Source organism: Quercus suber, unplaced genomic scaffold (assembly GCF_002906115.3).
Source record: "Quercus suber isolate HL8 unplaced genomic scaffold, Cork oak 2.0 scaffold_151, whole genome shotgun sequence".
NCBI lineage: Eukaryota > Viridiplantae > Streptophyta > Magnoliopsida > Fagales > Fagaceae > Quercus > Quercus suber.
Genome location: NW_027069612.1, coordinates 1244061 through 1268291, shown reverse-complemented (window position 1 = coordinate 1268291; position 24231 = coordinate 1244061). Strand labels below are relative to the sequence as shown.

At 34.4% G+C, this 24231-nt stretch overlaps 1 protein-coding gene across 1 annotated transcript in view; it reads right to left on the bottom strand.

The window, feature by feature from the left end:
• LOC112030690 (uncharacterized) overlaps positions 1 to 23308 on the bottom strand; it is a 29386-nt gene extending 6078 nt beyond the window's left edge. The window contains exon 1 of the mRNA XM_065777214.1: positions 22916 to 23308. Within this exon, the coding sequence (XP_065633286.1) occupies positions 22916 to 23308 (393 nt within the window). The remainder of the gene's footprint in view (positions 1 to 22915) is intronic.
• Positions 23309 to 24231: the final 923 nt, after the last annotated feature.

Sequence of the window (24231 nt, the reverse complement as noted above, 5' to 3'; positions counted from 1 at the left end):
TACCCATGTGTCACCACTGTGGTGTTGTTGGTCATATTAGACCAAATTGTCCATTGCTCATACAAGAGTCTAAGTCTGCACCTAGACCTCCTTGTAAGAAGCATAATAGTCCTAAGACTGCACCTAGACCTCCTTATAAGAAGCATAGTAGTCCTAAGACTGCCCATGTTTGCTACTATTGGGGTGCTACTAGAGACACGCGTTTGAATTGCTTCAAATTGCAAGCTAGAAATTTGACCTAAACTTCAATCTGGCTCGTTTTAGTTTAATAAGTTTCTAACCATAACCTTTTTTGAATCGAACTTGACTAGGTCAAACCCGTTTGCTAGGTCTACAATTTGAGCAATTGCCTAAGGCTTTCAAGTGAAATACAACCCAATAATTTTGGCTTCCACAAATCAAAAAAGGTTTGACTTGCATCCAATATCAATACACTGAATGTAACATGAACACAATACACATGATTGTTTTTCCTTTTGGCAATTACCTAAAGATTCTAAATGGAAGAAGCCCCTCAATAAATTTTGGTCATATTGAACTATTTCGGATTAAGATCTTCTAGAATTATTAGGATAAATCCACCATGAAATTCTTAAAGTCTTATCCATCCATTTTGGAATAAATGAAATGGATTTTGTTAAATAATCTATCATTTAAATAGAAACTAAAATGGTGATGATTAACGTTAATTTAAATATTGATGATACAGTAAATCTAATCCATTAATTTTAAAATTGATGGATAGATCTTTTGAAATTTTATAGCGGAATTACTCAAACAACTCTAGAAGATCCTACTTAAATCACGTGTAATTATTTATATATAGCACCATTGCATGCGCCAACATTCATTGAACATTGGATTGGAGATATTTGAGTATTTGAGACGGAAGAGAATCTTCTTCCCTCTACTAAAAAGCTTTTTTTTCCACTGAACTTTACCATAAGGTTTTCTTGTAGCCTTCCCAGCAAGAACATGTCAATATTAATAAATTGGTAAAAATAATAATTACTCCACAAATTAATAGGACTATAAATGAGCTAAATCAAGCCGCAGATTTTGATGGTTTTCCTGAAACCCACAAACTTTATTAACAAGCTTAAGTAGAGTCCAAGCTTGACTTAATTACATTTTTTTTTTTAATATATATATGATAGAATTTCAAATTTATGGTGTCAGTGTCATGATAATTGCTCTTTATCATTAGGCTAAAATATCAATTGATTTTTTATGTAGAAAGTCGAACTTCAAGTCTCTTATTCTACAATAAGAAATCTTACCTGTTAAACTAACTACAACCCACAACTTATTTATCCTTACTTGTAAGCTTGTTCATGAATAAAATAATGTGCTTAAACTCGGCTTATACTAAACAAATTAGGTTCAAACTTCTTTTTTTAAAAAAAGGTTCAAACTGAACTTAGTTTTAAACAAATATTAACAAAAACTTTTATCAAGTTAAATCCAACTTGTTCATCAACTCTCTGTTTACAACCTTGGCACCCATAAATAAATTCTTTCTTCTCTGTGTTTTTTCTAGGAATGACCAAGTTAATATCAACCACGTCTGCTTCTTTATAACTCAAATATTTTATTTCTTTTATCATCAATATTCATTCAAGGGGAAAGAAAAAGGTACCTGTCTTGATATTACGAAAAATAAGCGATGTCAACAAATCCACCCTGATTAGTGGATACCATAACTAACGATCTTAAATCTTGCTTATGTAGTGAATCATTTTTTAAATAGCTTAATCACAATCATCTTTGATTAACAAAACCATGTATAAAATATAAAAACAAGAATGGTTCAACTCAACCATGATTATTGATGAAAGGGATATGGCGAGTAACAGATAAATGTTCTGCAAAGCGAAAGTAATTGGACCTCTCAGGTTCATGATGATCTTAATTGTCGTGAGAACTAGTCCATGAAAGTAGAAGGCAAGACATATATTTATGGGTGAGAGGAGAAACAACAGCCTTTAGCACAAACTTTGAACTATAGGCATAAACCCATTCAATCTAGCGCATGTTGGGTGTCTCAACAATTTAGGGGTGGCAAATAAGTGAGTTTGAGGCAAGGGAGTCAATACCATACCGGAGACCGTTTCGGTTTAGTTAAAAAAATGAAATATTTCGGTACCGGTTGATACCGGTGTACCGTTTCGGAGTTACCGCTATATATCATAAATACTTAAAATTTACATATTTTTGCATAAGTTTAAATTTTTTTTTTTTTTTTGATGAGTTCATAAGTTTAATATATTAGTCATTATACATTACTCCAATATATTAACATAAATAGTATTTTTATAATAATTAAAAAATAAAAGATGCACACGTGACTTCTCAAAAGATGTAGGCAAATGTGCTTTAATCCCACACCACTCCAACTCCTACCTAACCATCTAACACAGTTTAATGAGAAATTTTAAAATACTCAAAAGCACAAAGTTATCATGCATTGCTAGTGGAGATATCAAGAAGCAAAAAAGGGAAAGTAACGAAGAAGAAGGAGAAGAAAGAAGAAACTGTAGTGACAAGCTGCTACGGAGGCTGAACAAGTTCCAAATAAGAATATGTTTTAGAAGGAAAAATGAAAGATTTGGAGCACAGATCAGAACCCACAAATTAGGCACTGTATGGCCAACCCATTCTTCTCTTTCTATACTTCTTTTTCTTCTTCTTTCTTTTTCTTTTTATTCTCTGTTCTATACCGGTCCGAAATATCTTTTCCGGCCGAAATGGCCGGAACAGACCGGTACAACCTGGTATCTAAGGCGGTACGAATCACAGCTATTTCTGTACCGGTTTGGACTCCGGTGCGAAAAATTCCGGCCGTACCGGCCGGTATGGTACGGAATTCACTCCATTGGTTTGAGATGGGTATAATTGAGTTAGATATATAAAACTCATTTACTCATTAAAATCCATTTAACTAATTTCTTTTAACACAAATCCAACTCAACTCAATTATTATGGGTAAACCCCAACCCACCAAATTACCCAATTATCAAAATTACCAAAATGCCACTAAAGTGAAAAAGACCAAAGTACTCTAAAATTTTCAAAAATGACCAAAATACCCCCAAAACCCAGAAAATTACCAAAATACCCCCGAAACCTAAAAATGACCAAAATATTCCTTAAACCAAAAGATGACCAAAATACTCCCGATGCCCAAAAAATGACCAAAATACCTCGAACCCAAAAAATTACCAAAGTACCCCCCCAAAACCCAAAAAATTACCAAAATACCCCTGAAACCCAAAAAATTACCAAAATACCCCCGAAGCCCAAAAAGTACCAAAATACCCCCGAAACCCAAAAAATGACCAAAACACCCTCGAAACCTAAAAATTACCAAAGTACCCCCTAAAACCCAAAAATGACCAAAATACCCCCAAAACCCAAAAAATTACTCATTAAGTAATAAAACTTCATTTAATAAAAATAATAACTTGTATACATAATGCTACCAATCAAAAGCATATTTATTACTTTACATTTGATTATTCATCATTGAGATGGCATGTATTATTATTTGTAGTTGACTGCTATACCTACAAAGATAGTATTGGAAATGAGCCTAGAAGGTGGGTTAAATTGGTATTGTCTGAAGAACGTTATTGAACAGTTTCTTATTCAGAGCTCAACTAGCTTGAATTTTCAAGACATAAAACATCGATGCAAGTAGAAATTTTTTTAGGATTGGATTGTTTAGCTTTTGAGCCAAAGAAACATGTTATTTGAATGGTTCCTTTTTCCAAGCCAATGTCAAGTAGCTTGATTTACCTTTTGAGCTAAGCAGTAGATATACCCTATTAATATATATATATATATATATATCCAGTTCCAAACAAATCTCTGTCGGATTAGTAGAGACCAAGTAGGATTTCTTATTTTTCACAAAAAGATATGTCCTTGTGGGTACCTTAGGCATGCAAGGAAATGTCCTAGGCATGCATGGCAACGTCCTAGGCCGTCGTCGGCATGCTTTGCAACATCTTAGGCATGCATGGAAACGTCCTAGGCATGCTTGGCAACGTCCTCGGATGGAGTCCTAGAAGTCCCACATCGAAAGAAAACCCCCCCACTTACTGCCTTATAAGCTATGAAGCCAGGGGAGTAGTGTACCACTAGACAAGATTCGGCCAAATCTCTACGGATCTTGTTTGTCTGTTGGTTTTGCCCAAAATCGACCACCATAGACCCGAATCGAAACCAACTCGACCTGAGGTTTCCGGCGGTCGGCGGCGGGTCAACTTGCCTTCCACCTGAAATTGTTGGGTCGGTTCCAGGTTGGGCACAAACCCGACTCGGACTGACCTGTGGATAGGCCTAACAAATACCATCACTTTTTTAATAAAATTTTTGAAGCTACTCTTGTATTTTGGTCCTTTGCCTAGACGCATTAATGATGTATATGATGGATACAATGAGTTCGTTGTGAACTTCATAGGAAGGAAACTATATGATAGACTTTTTTTGGTTGGGGTGGTAGGGTTTGATAATTATCATTAGCTTATATACAGGCTTTTTTTTTTTTTTTAACGTTAATCTCTTTAATTTTCTTTTTTCCATCCAAATAATCATCATCATAGATTATATTATATATTATGGATTGGAAATTTGGTATTGGTTTCTTTGCAAGTATGAATATTTTAGAAAACAATACAAAGAAAGAGAGTTTGAAACGACAATTGTTAGCATAGTTTATGCAGTCATATTGGCATGGAGGTCTTATACAAGTTCAAAACAGCAAGATGAAAATACTACTAAGGCACTTGAAACCTCCTAGAAGTTGGATGCAAGGACTTTAAAAATACTTGAAGTGTGTAAAGACTGGAGGCTAGGTCGTCAACTAAGCATTCTTCTTTCTTTGGACGAGTTGCCTCTACCTTTTGGTGGGACAAGACTGAGAAGGGTAAGGCTGGTGGGGGTGAGTCTGGGAAGTGTGAAGGTGACGGAATGTAGAGCTCTTTGTGATTTTTTGATAAATTCTGGATTTTGTAACTTTGTTTTGGTTTTGAGATTTTTGTTTTTTGTCTGATTCTGTTTTTTTTTTTTTTTTTTTTTTTTTTTTGTGATTCTTTCTAAAATCAAAACAAAATAAAGTTACAAAATCTAGAATTTATCAAACAAATCACAAAGAGCTCTACATTCTGTCATCTTCACCCATCCTAGACTCACCCCCACCAACCTTGCCCTTTTTAGTCTTGTCCCACCAACAGGCAGAGGCAAATCGTCCAAAGAAAGAAGAATGCTTAGTTGATGACCTAGCCTCTAGTCTTTCACACACTTCAAGTATTTTTAAAGTCCCTATACTTTAAGTATATTGGTAATTACCCTATACTTTGTAATATACTTAAAGACTTGTATAGGGTAATTACCAATATACTTAAAGTATCAAGTGCCTGATTACCCTATACCCTATACTTTAAGTATATTGGTAATTGTATAGGGTAATTACCAATATACTTAAAGTATCAAGTGCCTGATTACCCTATACCCTATACTTTAAGTATATTGGTAATTGTATAGGGTAATTACCAATATACTTAAAGTATCAAGTGCCTGAGTAGTATTTTCATTTGCTGTTTTGAACTTGTATAAGACCTCCATGCCAATATCACTGCATAAACTACGCTAACGAGTGTCATTTCAAACTCTCTTTCTTTGTATTGCTTTCTAAAATAGTCATACCTGCAAAGAAACCAATACCAAATTACCAATCCATAATATATAATATAATCTATGATGATGATTATTTGGTTGGAAAAAAGAAAATTAAAGAGATTAACGTTTTAAAAAAAAAAAAAAACTGTATATAAGCTAATGATTATCATCAAACCCTGCCACCCCCAACAAAAAAAAGTCTATCGTATAGTTTCCTTCCTATGAAGTTCACAACGAACTCATTGTAATTATCATATACATCATCAATGCATCTAGGTAGAAGACCAATATACAAGAGTAGCTTCAAAAATTAAAAAAAAAAAAAAATTCTAGCAAATTATATCCAATGAAGTTCACAAGATCCGTCAAACATTTATGGTATAACTATTATGGAATGAAGAAGATATCAAGAGCTCAAAATTGTTGACAAGTAACAGCCACACAGACATGAAATCCACATATAAAGACCACACCCAAGAAAAAAAAATAGAATAAAAAAGCTAAAGAATGTACTTATTGGAAGATTGGGGATGAAAAAATGAAGCTCCAAAAGAGTAATCATATTTGCAAGCCTTGACATTCATTCCGATGCCAATAATTTGTTAAAGAATATGTATGTTTTCACTTTCTGTTGCCATGATTTGCCCCCAGTATTTTCTACTTTTTTATGCACGTACTATACAAAATGTTTTTTTTTTTTTCCCCATGAAAAGTAGCTAGAAAGCATAAAAGGAGACAATCCACTTAAAATTACTGTAACTACTACTAAATCTAAATGACTCAGCAAAATTTTATCAATCCACCTTTAGTACCTTTGAAAGACCCCAGATAATGTTGAATTTCTGAACAGGTTACAAACATTCAATTCATTATAATGCAACACTATATTGTACCTTCAAATGGATAGACCCAAAGCTTAATAAATCCAAGCTCACTCATGGGGAGACCAAGGCACATAGGTAGTGTACTAAGGATTCAGAAAAATAGTAAACCATAAGTAGGCATAAAAGTGGGCATTATGGTGCAGACATTATGCCTTCACTAAGTAACAATTAAAAATTCGGAGTCAGCCTTTTGCTTTTGTAAAAGTGGGCATCCATAACTAGATAATGGACCCAATAACTTAAGTATCACATACTAAAATAATTAATAGGATGAAATGTGTAGTGTAAAATGCAACAAAAATATTTAACAGCTTATGTATAATAAAAAGAAAAATATCCTTCTTTTTAATATAAGTAAATTTTGATTGGGGGCCAAAATTTGACACAAATACCACATTGCAAAACAAACTCTTCACCCACAACCTATGAAGCATGGGTGTGTTTTAGAATTTGGGTGCGGGTGCGGGACTCAGTAATTTTTGAAAAAGTTGGGTGTGAGTGCGGGTGCGGCAGGGTGTGGAGATTAAAAAATTATTAAAAATATTTTTATTTATATTTTCTATATATTTTTACTATTAAAATATTCTTAAAAAACACATTACTATGCCTTGATTCACAAAACGAAGAAAGAAGAAGGCAAAAAACACAAAACAAAAAAGAAAACACAAAGGAAGCAACAAATATTCAAAATAAAATTAAAGATTGACAGATTTGGGATGTTTGGGCCTCATTCAAAGCCGATTTCGGCTGTTCCTACATGATTCAAGGCCGATTTCGGCCATTTCGGTCCATTTCGGCCATTTCGGTTGCCGGCCGATACGACCCAATTCGGCCTATACGGCTTGATTTTGGCTGAATTTTCCCGGTTCAGCTTGAATCGAAGTTGAGTCGGTGCAAATTCGTGAAAAAAAAAAAGGCTTAGACGCGGCATTGACGCAAAGGCAGTCACGTAGGACGCCGCGTACCGCGTCGAACTTCGGTGCAGCACCCTCCCAGCCGTGTCCATGCTTCATAACCCACAACCCATAAGAAATTGACATTAGCTGATTATTACAAGGAGGTTAAAACAAAGTAAGACAGAGAAGAAGAAGAAGAAGAGAAAAATTTCTACCAATTACCAGTAAAAGTTTGGATAAATATTTAATATGAAATACTAAATGTTGAATAAAACTTCAAAAGTTTTTCCTACAAGTAAAACTTCCACATTGGACAACGGACCCAGAACAAGCTGTTAGAACATCAATCGTCAAGTTCAGCTGCACTTCAACTGCAATATGGAGCCCAAGCATGTGAAGGCAGTAACAATGAAAAACAATAAATGGCCTCCCTAAATTGTTTAGTAAAATTTCTAAACCACATTAAAGCTTTTAAATATGGAATAAAATATCAGAACCTACAAAGAGATCAAGGACACACCTAACAAAAAAAGAGAGGAGAAAGGAGCAAGAAAAAGGTAATAATGCCGAAAAGTTAAAAACATGTATTCAAGAAAACTCTCTCACAATTACCCACCAGAATTAGCTCTGACTGGATAATTTACAGTAAGTAGAAATTTCTTATGGTTTACAGCAAACCTTCAAAAGGAAAATGAGGTTGGTTGCTGTTCAGGTTATTCACCAAGCATCTTAGAAGTTAAAAACAATAGAGAAAAAAAAAATACAAATCAATGGGTACAATTGCTGATATTGACGTGGATACTCTATTTTGAAGGAATAAAACATATGAAAATATTTTAGAGAAGACCCTGAAATTTAGATACAAATCTTCAAAGTACATCTATGACTAAGAGTGAATACAAAATCTAAATGGAAGAAGAACTAAATGAAAATTCTCTGACTATTAAATATTTCATATATCATGAGTACATTTTTATGTATCAAAAATACATTTTGAAAATTTTATCAAAAAAAGAAACTACAATTTCTATCCTCTTATGGAGAGACTAATATAAGCAGACAACAATATAAAAGGGCTTATTATATGAAAATTAAAGGATCTCAAAAGAATCACAAAAGGAGGTAGAAGGGATACTGCCTAAACCAATCATCTACTCAACTTAAGCATTTCCATTTCATTTTCAAATCATATATGAAGGTGATAAATTCAAATAAACTCGTGTCCCTCATCCACTTACTAAAAAATAACAAGGATGCTTATAACAATCAGTTTAACTTTGCTGCTCAAAGTACTAAAGAAGTTTTGTGAACAATAAATTTTGAACAAATTAATCTTCTGCATCACTAATGTAGAGATAGCATTACCTTTTGGTTACACAAATGTAGAGAAGCATTAGGTTTTTGGTTACACTAATGTACATAGTAAAATTATTCATGACAAAAAATGTACGTAATAAAATTAATCAATTACTAAAGCTAACATTTGGAATCACCATAGTATTTTCTTACAAAGGCTCAAAACAAATGCAAAAGGTCTGAGTTTGGACAGCATACAGGATTCCAAACAAAGCAAAAAATAAATCAAATGTTCAATATATATAGTATCATGTAATATAGCACCACCAGTAAGGGAATTAAAGTAAGGAGAAAAAAAAAACTAAGAAAAAGCTCATACCATCCTCCTTCATATCCGCCACCAGATCCCACCAGTTGTGTAGTTGCTAGCTTTACTGGACAGTGCGCAGGTATTGGCCGATGCACTGTCGGTAGAGGTACCATTGCTGGACAGTGCACAATAAGTGGTCGGCGCACCAAAAGCCGCTTCAGTAGAATGCTCATTCTACTACCTGTAACAAACCCAAGTCACAACATTATTACATTACAACTTAAATAAAAAATAAAAAAATAAAAAAAATCAAATCACAGACACATTGAGTAAAATTCAGAGCATGTGAAAGCTATGAAAAACTAAGATTGAAAGCTTGAGATTGATACCTGAGGGGAGACGGAGAGCAGAGTGTGAGTGAGTTGAGAGTTGAGACTTTTGAGAGTGAGATTGTGTGAGTGTGAGAGTGAGATTGTGTGAGAGAGGGGAGACGGAAAGTAGAGGCCAGAGAGTCGTGGTGTGGAGCATAGAGACTAGAGAGCTGAAGATGAGGACTGAGATAGAGATAACTGAGAAATAGGGTTTTTGACCAAACGGTGCGTTTTGCACCTTTTATTTTATTTTTATTTTTTGGCCTAACAGTGCGTTTCGCACTTTTTTTTTTTTTTTGAATTTCGGCCTGAATCGTTCGATTCAGTGCTGGTATCAGTGGCTACGGCCGATACGGACCAAATTGGCGCAAATCGACCTGATTCTGCGCGCATCGGCCTAACTCGGCGTTGAGTTGACGCATATCGCGCAAAGAAAAAAAAAAGGTCACGATAGCGGCGTCGCCTACCACTCCTCACGTGGTGCTTCATAGGTAAAATTTCCCAAAAATGAACCAAGCAAATTAAATCACACCAAAACCAAACCCTAACTACTACGTTTAATCAATAAAAACAAATAGCAACAAAAGCAATGTTTAGAAAATGATTCAGACCTTGGTTAAGCAGATCTTCGCCAGTAGCTCGCGGGAATATTCTCTCTCTGAGTGAGTTTGTCTGTTTTTGTAAATGACTATTGAGTATTGGTCCTTTTTATTTTGGTGAGTGAGCTCCTGCAAGTTTCTTGGACACGTCACAGCTGGGTAACTTCAACTTCTTCTTCTTCTTCTTCTTCTTCTTCTTTTTTATTTTTTATTTTTATTTATTATTTATTAAGGTTAAGTTACAAATTAAACCTTCTAATTTTGACAAATTCAACCTCCACTCTTCACCTCCCCCTTGCGCACGTATCTAACCCAATATCTGAGACAATACATTTTAGCCCATTAATCACCACAGTTAAAAAGAATAAAATAGCTTCTCTTCTTTTCAATGTGGGATTAAATATTTTCACTAACTCCTCATCTTTCATATTCACTCCCACATCTTTACATTTATGTTATAATATTTATTCATTTTAATTATTTAATATTATAATGCTCCAACATATATATACATATATATATATATATATTATTTGAAAGAAGTGAGTAACAAAATTTATTAATTTCCTCTGAAGAAGAATTCTTGATAGAGGGGTTTGTGAGTATAATAATAATAAAAACTAGTCTCGTCGGGTTTTTATTTTGAGTTTAATATAATTTTTTAGGTCAAAATTGGGAATTGAGCCCATTTTTCAAACAATATAATTAGTAAGCATGGTTTCAAAACTATATTTTTTACTAACATCTTGAGTCTAAAAGACTCGATTTTAGGCTATAAATCAAGTCTCAAAGACTCGATTTCCATGGTCTGATCACGTCCGATGTGGCATTTTTTCCACGTGGTGACCACCTGGAAATCGAGTCTCTAAGACTCGATTTATATAATTAAAAAAAAAAAAAATGAGGACACCCAAATCACTCACTGAAATTTACATATCACAACCTTACCTTCCCAAACACCAAAATCCCCTCCCACCCTTATCTCCACCATTCCTTTCTCGGCTTTTTGACTCTGCCCTTTGCCGTTGCCACCATGACTCCTCCTCTTCCTCCGATAACTGGCGGTGGGACTCGCTCCTCAAGAGCGAATCAAGACCTTCGATTCTTTCTTTAATCCTCGCCCGAACGTTCTTCCCAAAGATGCCGGAATGGCCACCACCGATGACGAAGAGAAACGACTCAAAGAAGAAGAGTGACCCAGGCAACGCGACCCATGCCGCGCGACCCAGGTATCAACCCGGCGAAGTGAGGTGAGCTCTCTCTCCTTGGATTCTTTCTTTCTCTAATCTGATGGGTTCTTTCTCTTTTTTTGGTTTTTTTCTTTTAAATTTTTTTAATTTTTTTTAATATGGATTTTAAGTGGTTGTTGGGGGTGGATTTGGTTGGATGTTTTGTACTGGCTGATCTGTGTTTGTATTTTGTACTCCAACACTTGCTGAAATTTCATCTTTTTAGTTTGAATGTTCTAAAGAACAAATCGAGTCTTTGAGCATTGATATATAAATTGAGTTTCTAAGACTCGATTTCCAGGTGGACAAAGCCCAAAATCGAGTCTCTTAGACTCAAGATGTTAGTAAAAAATATAGTTTTGAAACCGTGCCTACTAATTATATTGTTTGAAAAATGGGCTCAATTCCCAATTTTGGCCTAATTTTTTAATTTAAATCTATCTATTGCTAGTGAGTTTATAAAACTAAATATTGTCAATGTGTTTATAAAACTAATATTTAGGATTTAAAATGGAGTAAACTAAAATTTTTCTATCTAGTTTTTAGATAAAAAGTGTGCTAATTTTTAGGAAAAACCAAAATTTTTGTACAAATTAGAGGCCGTTTGGTACATGTATTTAAACAAATGTTTTCAATTCTTAAACAACATTACATGCATTTCTACACATTTTTTCACCCACAAGTATTTTCAAAAAATACAAACAATATTACTACAACAACATTAGCAAACGGCCCTTATGGTCAAAGGTACTCATTAGTGTTTGTTTAGACAAATTTTAGTGATCCCTTAAAAAAAGTCAAAAAATGTCAGGTTTCTTGTGGTGAAGAAAAATTACCTCTGGGAGAAGGATTGGAGAAGAGTGAGGAAAAAGGTACTTTTCGAAAAGATAATAAAATGTAGAAAAAAAAATTACTAGTGATTTAGTGTTCATTGATTACCTCTCAGTGAAGGATTGAAAAAGAGTGAGAACTCTTCGGAGTAGGCTTTTTGCCCTTGGATTGCCGACTCATTAGTGTTTGTTTGGACAAATTTTAGTGATCCCTTAAAAAATGTCAAAAAAGGTCAAGTTTCTTGTGGTGTAGAAAAATTACATCTGGGAGAAGGATTGGAGAAGAGTGAGAAAAAAAGTACTTTTCGAAAAGATAATAAAATGTAGAAAAAAAAAAAGTACTAGTGATTTAGTGTTCAGTGATTACCACTCAATAAAGGATTGAAAAAGAGTGAGAACTTTTCGGAATAGGCTTTTTGCCCTCATATTGCCGACTCAGTGCTAGGTTCGGTTGTATAATCACATAAAAAAAAAAATGCATAGCAAAAATTTGAAACAAGTTAATTAATAATAAAACTCAATTTGAACAAAATAAACATAATTGTAATTATTATAACAAAGACGTGGATATAAACAATTTTAAACAAGTTAATTAAGAATAAAACTAAATTTGAACAAATTAAACATTTTTTTAAGAGACGAACAAATTAAACATTAATTGTAATTATACAATTACATGGATTGCCAAAATTTTAACCATACAGAAATAAATGTACAAGCTCTAGGATTATATGCCGATTTGAAAAAAAAAATTAAAAAAAAAAAGAGTATAAATCTAGCATAATATCCAATAATTAGACCCTGATCTATGTAGATCTAGCCTCATGGTTCCAGATCTATGATTGCGTGTCGATTTGATAGAATTCAAAGTTTCGATAGGAAAATCCAAATTCCAAGATAAAATAGACATGGATAATTCCAGAAGAAGAAAAACTACACCTAAATGAGAAGAAGAAAGAAATTAAAATAAAAGGTACACCCTGCTGAAGAAAGGTTGAGCAGCCGGCTGTACTTCCCTAAATCTAACCCCAAATGTAACTAAACTCAAACAAAGTGTACGTTTGGTTTGCCCATCCACGTTGGGCGTTTGCGTTTTTAGTTTTTTTTTTTTTACGCGTTTTGTCCAATATTTTTACTGTTCATTTACTGTTTTGGCTACTGTTCATAAATAGTAGCCGCAATATTTGACTTTTTTCGTGAATAATGCACGGTGTGCATTGTTCATAGACCCACAAATTTCACTTTTCAACAATTTTTTCATTAAAAATGAGTCCCACGATATTATTCACACATTTAAAAATTATTTTGTTACAGTAGTTTTCAACTTTCAGTTTTCGGTTTCAGTTTCTAGTTCTATTTAAACGGACCTAAAGCGATCTGACACAAACCCTAATATATTATATAAATATTATATATATATATATGAAGTCAGTACACGTGTGAACAAAATAACACGTGTTCCATAAAGAGTGCACCACCAATAAAAAAATTCACACCTATAGGCTGTAGCTTTGTTTTTTTTCCTTCTCAACTAGCGGGAGAGGTTTTCTCAAAAATATAAAATAAAGGCTAAATTGTAAAGTCATCCCTTTAAATTTTACCAAAATTTATTTCAGTTATTTAACTTTACCGGCCAATCAAATATTGAATCAAGTCCTTTCGTTTGATTCCGTAACTGTTCTATTAGTTTCATATTTTTTTAAAAAAATTTTTTTTGTTAATTTCTCTGTTTAAAAAATCATAAGAAATTTTTATCAGCTCAGTTTTCTGCTTCTCCTCTCTCTCTAGGCTGGACCCAACGAGCTCCTTTCCAAGCTTCGTTCATGGCCAACCACCAAGGTCAGCCGCTTTCTACTCGTCACCGATCACTGGCTGATTGTCGTTCCTTGGCGGTGGTTGTCTTTCTCTTAATTCGGTTTGACTTCAAACCTTCATTGGAGTTCCAATCCACAGTTGGGCTATTGTGTTTTGGTTGATTTAAAAAGTTCTCTCTATGATCTGGTCTGGGTTGTTGGATTATTTCTCTCCAATCTAATGTGGGTCTCCTTGGATTCTTTCTCTATTTGATCTGATTTGGGTTTTCAAGTTCACTTTTTAGTCAAATCTTTTCTTATTTCTGATTTTGTTTGTAAAAACCAAATGAATCACAAGAAAGAAAAACCTTGAAACATTGTTTCATTGTTGAATAAATAATCATTGTTGTGGGTAGCGAATTTGTAAATTGTATGTGATACTGATGGTTGACGTTAGATCCTATTGTTCAAGTTTTCTGTGCTTTGATTTGAATTTGTGTATCTTTGGATGCCATTTTTGGTTTCGATGAATGTAAAGAAATTTTTTGTTGTTTGTGTGCTGGGTTTGTTGTGTGTTTTGGGATTTCTTAATTTTTTTTAATTTAAAATTAGTTTTCTGCATTTTTTAATATCAAAAATTGAAGAAAGAAATGCCCTTAGAGCATTAGCATCATATCTTTTATAAATGTGTAAAATACACATTTTGACCACTTTTACACATTTTACATCCAAAAACCCTTTACATCAGTTCTTTTAAAATCATTTAAATATGTCTAAAACTATAAACGAGCTACAGTACCCGTGTAAATTTACACGGGTACTGTAGCTCATCTATTTATTTTTTTAATAGTTTTTTTTTTCTCTCTCTCACTGCCACTCAGCTATCTCAGACGTTGCCTCTCTCTCTCTCCACAACTTTCATCCTCAGTTCAAAGCATGCCTATCTCACATCTCTCACTCTCAGTTCAAAGCGTGCCTTTCTCTCTACCTATCTCACATCTCTCACTCTCTCGTTCAAAGCGTGCCACCGGAGCATGGCGAGGTGTAGAGCATTCACAGAAGTTAGTGGAGGCTTGAATTGAACATTTTTTGAAACTTAGAGGACTAAATTGTCCAAAATCAAAGTTAGAAGACTGAAATAAATTTTTGTGAAACTTAGAGGGACACTTTTGTATTTTGGCTTAAAATAAACAAAATAAAAAAACTAACCGGAGAGGCAAACGTTACCAATGTTAAGGCCTCATGGTTACAGTTCTAAGAGCATTCGCATTGGCAAATGTCATCTTATCTTATTTTATAATCTTAAAAAGTTATTTTATCAATTATACATATCATTTTACAATACACCTAACATCTCAAAACTCTTATTTTTTTCCTATTTATTTAAATATTTTTTATTCATTTTTTTACTATTTCTCTTTTTCTCTTCATTTTCCTCTCTTTCTCCCTCAACCTCTAGCATCGACCACAACCAAACTGACAATCACCACCACACCCACCACATGCCCACCACGCCACCACTACCCTCTACCCAACAAAATCCCACTTGAACAAAACCCCCAAAAAAATAATAAACAAAATAAAACCCACCAAGTACCCACTAAAAACCAACAAACCCATAGCAACCCAACCAACCAATCCAAACACCAGTCACAGCCACGGTGAGAATGAAAGGACAGAATCACCAAACCCACCAAATTGGCCACCAAACCTAGATATCGGCCACCATGCCAACACCACCAAACCCACCAAACGCCGGTCTCTATGCTGATCTCCACATCGCTCACCACACCAATCTCCATCTGCGCTGACCTCTAGCTACCATGCCGATCTCAACTGCGCCACCAGCCTCGCGACCACGTCGATTCAAAGACACTGATTGGAATGTGACTATTGGAAGAAAAACCAAAAGAAGCTAAACGCCGGTCTCTAATGCCGATCTCCACGCTGATCTAGAAATCTATCACCCATGATAGCCAACCCCCCATGCGAACAGATAGAGAAAAGGGAGATGGAGAGAAAATAGAGAAGAGAAAGGATGAGTAAAGAGAGAGGGAGACAAGTGAGTCAAAGAGAAAGAAATTGAATAAAAAAGAAAATTTTATTTTTACAATTGTGCTACAATACTGTCATAAATTTGTGACAATATTGTAGCACTGTTGTAAATTTTTTTAGGATACAAAACCGGATGTTGGCTTGTTTTCTTGCTTTGATGCTAAAATTCCTCAACATATACCATTTCCCTTGCCTAATGTGAATGCTCTAAAAATAAGGCACCCCATCCCTGTCTACCAACTTTGAACTCTCCTCTTCTCTCTCTCTATATCAGTACCAAACAAGCACAAACTATTTTATTAATGCATCAAACTGTATAATAAGTAAATAATAAAACCACACACACACAATATATATATATATATATATATATACGGATTTGTGAATATGTTAGCTCGCACCAGACTCAAACCACAGTATCAAAAAATTTAACAATCGACCTAACCTATCAACCTCTAAAAACCAACCCAATCCATTAGGGTTGGGTTGAATTTGATTAGTTTCAGCGAATGTGATAAAGTCTTTGAAGGTTAAATAAGAGATTTAAGTTTAATATCTACCTACACAAAAAAACTAACTGGTATCTTGATCTGATAATAAAAAACTATTATCAGTAGTAGACGTCATACGTTGAAACTTTCAATAATAAATTATGGATATTACTTGACCTAGTACGTATTTTAGAAAAGAAATGAAAATACTTTTCTCTCTTTTTTTTTTTATTTTTTTTGGCAAAAACGAAATCAATGGTGAGGAATACAAACTTTTACAATTATATTAAAGACAATGACAGTAAAATAGTGATTTTTAAATAATGATAGAAACATTAATGATTTTTAAACGGATGGAAATGAAAAAAAGAAGTATGATGGTTTGTCTATGTGTTTAACATGGAGTACATAGTGTGATAAATACAACTTTCTACCATTTTTTATAGGACATTTTGGTAGTTGTAGAGAATGACGATAACTCCCACAAAAAAAAAAAAAAATCAATACGATTACATATTTTAAAAATATAACTATTGAATTTTATATTCTTTATGTTTTTAACACGCGTGCATGTCAAATTTTGTGTAAATTGGACGTTATTTTCCATTCGATCTATAAACTTATTTTTATGCATAATTGAAAACTAAAAAAAAAAAAAAAAAAAAAAAAATTAAACATATGATTTATGACATAGCTATTGATATTTTATCTTTAGTAAATTTTCCAAACATGAAGGATATAAGAATAAAATTTAATCTAATGATTTACTTGTCAAAATTTACATATATTAAAAAGATATTAAGTGAAGTTGTAGTAATTTGCTAGAATTAAATTAGTGGCCAAACTTTTTCATTTTTTATGTACAAGGCAAACTCATAGTGTTATGAGATAACATAAGTTAATTAAGAATTTAAGCTGATATGTGTGTGTGTGTGTATATATATTATTTTGGGGTAATTCACTACCCTTCCTTGAGAATTGAAGGAATAATACTTCATCCCAAACCTAAAGGGAAAAAACACTTCACTTCATTGAGGTTTGAAGAAAATAACACTCCTCCCTTATGTTTATATTAATAACAAAATATTCAAAATTTTTAAAAGATTCTTTTGACCAAGTTTAACTACGTTAATTAAGAAAAAAAAAACCATAAAAATTAAAATTAAAGTGCAAAGTTTATCACGTGCCAACATACCTGCAATGAAAAATTTATCCAAAAACTGTTGAAAAAAATAAATAAAAGAATAAGCTAAATTTATACTGAACATTTTGAAATACTCTTTAATTAAAAAGTTAAATCAATTGATTTTAATTTTGAAGTGGATGTTAATTTTGGAAACCTGCCCTAATAAGCAAAGAGCTAGTTAGTACACGACATTTTAACATTAATTCATCAGTGAGTTTGGTCAAATAGATGTAAGGGAAAAATGATTTTTATTTATTTATTTTATCTAAAAGTTTTGGGTAGAGTATTATTTTCTCAAATCTCAAAGATAATGATTGCAAGTACCCCTTTATTTTACGGTCTTTTAAGTGAATAAAGATAAATTTAGATTTAGAAGAAAATGCATTTTTCATCCCTACAATTTGGTTCCTATTTTTTAATTTTACCGCCTTTAGTCTCCAAAGTCAAAAGGCTTTCTCGTTTTGGTCCCTATTGTCATTATTTTAAATGAAGTGGTAAAATATAGAACCTTTGATGTCGGATGTATTGTAAAGTGAGATGGTAAAATAGATAAAATAGCTTTTGAGGTGCTAAAAGCTAAAATTTTTTAGCATCATCACTGTGAATGCTCTTATTAAGCCTATATTTGATTTAGACACGTAATCTCAACCCAATTAATTAAAGGCTTAGTGAGATAGGAGTTTATTTTTCAAGCCCTTATCAAACTTATTACCAAGTCCATAAACTAGCTTAAACTCAATTTGTATTTTATCAAGCCCTATTGTTCACGAGCCTATTCATGAACAAATTTTTATTTTTATTTTGCTTGGGCTTGACTTGTTTATTAAACACACCTAAAATTAATGCTTAAGCTTTGCTCATTCATAAACAAAAAACATGAATGAGTTTTTTATCGAGCCATACCAAAGTACGACTTGGTTCATTGAGGGTAGAACCTCCTTAATTCCTACAAGATTAACTTTTCTCTTTCTTTTTCTTTTTCGAGTACACAATTGTATGGTCCAAGTTTATTAGCCCATACCGAGCTAGTAGCACCTCCTGAATGACCATGTGTCATTCAGTTTACTAACTGAGCACCCAATCCAGTACCGAGGTGGGCCAGGGCCAAGCTTATGGCCTAACCGAGCATCCAAACTAGTACCGAGGTGGGCCAGGGCCAAGCTCATGGTCCACTTGAACATCTAGTCTAGTTTCAATGGTGGGCTTGGGCCAAGCTTACGACTCAATCGAGCATTTTTTACCATATCGAGGTCAAGGGATAGTGCCTTGGGAAAATCTGCCTACTGAGCAATAATTACTGCTTGACACAAGTTCCAAGAGAGTCATATCAATCACAAATAATGGGTCCCACCCGGTCAGGAAAATGGCTTAGAAGGACCCATCGACGTGGGAAACCGCCCCCTCATCATGACTACCCCATTAAAGGAAGTCTATAAATAGAGGTTGATGGGTAGAGGGCAAGGGGTGGGCCTGGGAAGAGAGAAGTCTAGTCCGAATTTTATTGGCAAAAACGAGACCATTCATATAGCAACGATAAATGAGAGTGTAGCTCTCATTTGTTGACTACAAAAGCTGCACTGCCAACTTTTGGGCCTCCCATTGTTGGATAAGCTTATGGCCTAACCGAGCATCCAAACTAGTACCGAGGTGGGCCAGGGCCAAGCTCATGGTCCACTTGAACATCTAGTCTAGTTTCAATGGTGGGCTTGGGCCAAGCTTACGACTCAATCGAGCATTTTTTACCATATCGAGGTCAAGGGATAGTGCCTTGGGAAAATCTGCCTACTGAGCAATAATTACTGCTTGACACAAGTTCCAAGAGAGTCATATCAATCACAAATAATGGGTCCCACCCGGTCAGGAAAATGGCTTAGAAGGACCCATCGACGTGGGAAACCGCCCCCTCATCATGACTACCCCATTAAAGGAAGTCTATAAATAGAGGTTGATGGGTAGAGGGCAAGGGGTGGGCCTGGGAAGAGAGAAGTCTAGTCCGAATTTTATTGGCAAAAACGAGACCATTCATATAGCAACGATAAATGAGAGTGTAGCTCTCATTTGTTGACTACAAAAGCTGCACTGCCAACTTTTGGGCCTCCCATTGTTGGAAATTCTTGACCCACGATACAAATAAATTGGAGGAAAAGCCTTACTCATTTGGGCCTGACTACCACAATTGGCACCGTCTGTGGGAATCTCCTACTTAGCTGAAGGTCTAGGGTTGGTACTGTTGGAAAATCGGATTTTGTATCTCATACAAAACACACAGCGGAAGCAACAAACATAGATCTATATATGATTGATAACATGTACTACGTAAATTTCAGAATTTAAGAACAAGATAGCGTACCTTGGTGTGGTGAAATTCAAAACAAAATATTAGAAGTATTTGGGAACACTTTTAATCTTCACTCCAATTCCACTTTACGCCTAAGAAGTGCGGCCTCTCAATCAGTTTCTAAGGGAAAATAATCAAGTGGCTTCACTCACACATACACACCATTTCACAATGATGTCTCTCTTTTAAAATAAAATTCTGTATGTTTTTCCCTTTATAACTAACCGATTATCTAGTTGGGCTGGCCTATTGGGTCTTTCCAATTGAGATTTAGTGTGTGGCTTGGAGTGTGACCAAAAGGGACCAATAAGACACTAGGCCTTATTAATAAATTATATCCCAAGACTTTATTATACATGCAACCCCTTCATAAAATATTCGTAGTAATACAAAGTCATGAATGTAGACTGCCACTTTGAAGATTACTACATCTTAATTCTCGAGTACCCGGTTTAATCCTTTAAGTTATTCATCATATATATATGAAATCCAATTTCATAAATATATACTTTAGTAACTCTTTACTAAAGTGGTTAGGCCTAACACTCTGAATAACCAAACTCATTAAACTTATATCAAGAGAATATTTTATATCTCCATTAAGAGATTACGAACTCCATCTTGAGAATATATGTTCCATTAACACTAAATGTGACTGCCTAACATACTGAGGTTTTGATCGTGACTTTAGATCTCACTCTTGATATATTAAAGCAACTTACATTTCATGATGAGATCCATTATCCTCTTAGGATTAAGAGTTCATGTAAATAGAATTCGTGAGATTTATTATTCATTTAATAGTTGTTAGGAGAATAATAAATCTCACAGTGGTCCAGTTCAATATGTCTTAACTTTTAAAACATACCAACTAGAAGTCTTCACTTTCATGATCAAGACAAATCATTTTAGTTGATATGTTTTAGCTTTCGTAGATGAAATGCCCAATTTTATCACCGACTACGAACTATAATTCTGAGTTTACAAAGAACTTGTGATTTATATCTTCTGTGACTTTTCACATAAATCACATACTATGCATCTCATGGACTATATGATAATGTCCAAATATTCATGTTACCATTATTTTAGATAATAATAAAACAACTTTATTAATTATAACATGAAGTCATACATAATGTCATACATAGCGTCATACAATAGGATTTAAGGGCACACATCCTAACAGGTACGGTAGCACTTTGCATGGAGGTCCCACATGCAAACTAGGAGCTAGCAAGATCAAGGGGAGACCAATCGAGAATCTCAGATTAGGCATTAAAGAGAATGGAGAATGAGCAAAAAAAAAAAAAGAGCAAGATCTCCGGCAGGACGGACATGAAACTCATTTGGATTTGGATGAGGGTTCCTCTCAAGGGGAACGAACTCTTTCCTACATTCCCGAGCATTCACATCACAGTGATCATGATCAGGAGATCAAGAGCCTACAAAGGCAAATTAAAGAGTTGGAGTTGGAAATGAAAGGTCGGCACCTAAGAAGGGATCACGATCATGGATCCCCGAGTAGCCATACAGGGGGATCCTCTTGCCAAAGTCATTCTCGTCTATCGAGATTTAGGTCATTTAAGAGGTTTCATTGTATTTTTGGTTGTTTTGAAGTTTTTTTTGGGGGGGGGGGGTGTATTTTGTTCATTTTAATGGTTTTCGAGTATATTTTGGCAATTTTAGTGATTTTGGTTATTATAGTGGTTTCAAGATTATTTTTGTCATTTTAGAAGTTTAAGAGGTATTTTCGTTATTTTGGAGATTTTGGGATATTTTGGTCATTTCAGTGGTTTCAAAAGTATTTTAGTCATTTTAGAGATTTCGAGGTATTTTTTTTGTCATTTTTGAGGTTTTGAGATATTTTTCATCATTTTAGAGGTTTCAATGTATTTTTGCTCATTTTAAAGGTTCTAGGGTATTTTCGTCGTTTGAGAGGTTTTAGGTTATTTTAGTAATTTTTTAGGTTTTGGGGCATTTTTGTCACTTTAGAGGTTTTGGGGGGTATTTGGTCATTTTAGAAGTTTCAAGGGTATTTGGGTCATTTTAGAGATTTCAAGGCTATTTTGGTAATTTTTAGGTTTGGGGGTATTTTGGTCTTTTATAGAGGTTTTGATGGTATTTTGGTCATTTTAAAGGTTTCAAGGATTTTTTGGCCATTTTGAAGGTTTTGGGGGCATTTTGGAGGTTTTTGGGATATTTTGGACATTCGTAGTGCATTTTCGTAATTTTGGTGGTTCCAAGGGCATTTTGGTATTTTAAAGGTTTATTTATTTATTTATTTTATAAATAATTCTCAAGAGCAAAATAATTTTTTTTAGTATGGCTACTTTTGTCAATTCAATAAATTATTACATTTCCACCAATATGTAATGTAAGATCACCTCCATTTAAGAAGATGACGACGTGACGTGATATATTTTGTAATCTTAGATTATGGTAATATTAAAAAAAAAAAAGGCGAAAATGCACTTTTGGTCCCTACATTTTGGACCTATTCTCAATTTGGTCCCTAAATTGATTTCACTCCTAAGTCCGTCCTTGATTTCAGAAAATCGTTTTTATTTTAATCCCTGCCGTCACCCCAGTAACAGAAAATGCATACGTGGCAAACGGAATGCACTGTTTGCTGACTAGATGCTGATGTGGCTAATAAAATAATAATAAAAAAAATTATATTTAACATTTTTTAAATACCACATCATTTAAATTAATAAAAAAAAAACCAACTCAGAATTTTTTTTTTAAAAAAGTAAATTAAATTTTAAAAAAACCTTAAATCTAATTTAAACTAAAATCATTTCTTAAAAAATCAGAAATCATTATCTTTTTTATTCTTTTTTATTTTGTTTTTATTTTTCTTTAACCTCATCAACTTTAAAAAAAATCCCTACACTTAAACACTAATCTCAAATTCTCTCACTCTCTTCACGCTCAATGGCCGGAGCTTACTCGCCCTTCATCTTGAGGTAGAAGACCTTGGAGTCGCCGGTGGCGGCGGAGGAGTCTGGTGTCAAGGAGCTTGAGGATTCTGTCGCAAATGTTGGATAGCTCCGACTCGATCTTGGATCTGTAGTCCCAGATCTTGGACACGTGGTCCTCGTTGCCGCGGCTCCCCTCCTTCTGCTCGATCGAGGAGATGATGCGCCGCGATGCTCGCCTCGCGTCGATCTTGTTCTTGTACGCCACGGAGAGAAGGTTTCGCTCCTCGATGGTGAGCTCCTCACTCTCCACCGCCGCCGAGACCTTCTCCATGAACTCCACCATCTCCTCGTACCGCTGGGCTTGCTCGGAAAGCTTTGCCATGTACACGTTCTCTTCACAAGCCAAGGGTGTCACCGCCATTGTTTTTGATTGGTGGTCTGATCTGTTCATGTGGGTTTCGGATTGCAGGATCGGTGGCTTGATCGGTGGGTTTCTGATCTGTTTACTTGTTGCTGGGTTTGTCTTTTTTCATGTGGATTTGATGATTTTTCTGGGTTTATGGGTTTGATTTGTTGGATGTTTCGGTGGAGGATAGGGTTTTAGTGTTTGGTTTGAAAGAAAATCTTGATTTTCTGGGGAAAATGTTGATGATTGTTTAAGGAAAATTTATGAGGTTGGTTGGGTTTGTTGTTATTGTGAGCCGAATTGGCTGGGTTCGCGTGTGATTGTTTCATAAGAAAATTTCTGGTTTTGGGTGGAAAGAAAATGTTGTGATGAAAATCTTAGGCGTCGGCTTTTTAGATGTGAATTTTTTCAGTGTTTGGTGAAATTTTCTGGGAAAGATGTTGAATGCCCAGGAATTTTGTGTTCTTGAGTTCTTGTGATCTAGGTTCATGTTCTTGAGTTCATGTGTATTCCCGTTCAAATCTGAAACCATGTATTTTTATGTTTTTAATTTTTTTTAAATTGATAAATTAATTTTTTTTAAATTAGACGATGACATGGCATGCTGAGTTGGTTTTTTATTATTATTTTATTAGCCACATCAGCATCTAGTCAGCAAACAGTGCATTCCGTTTGCCATGTATACATTTTCTGTTACTGAGGTGACGGCAGGGACTAAAATAAAAACGATTTTCTGAAATCAAGGACGGACTTAGGAGTGAAATCAATTTAGGGACCAAACTGAGAATAGGTCCAAAATATAGGGACCAAAAGTGCATTTTCGCCTACCCTTTATAATAAGTGGTGGAACTCGGAAGGGGCCAAGGGCATAGGATTATTTTTATTTTTTTACTTTTTTAAAGAAAAAAATAGTTCTACATATTAATAGGTAATATTTG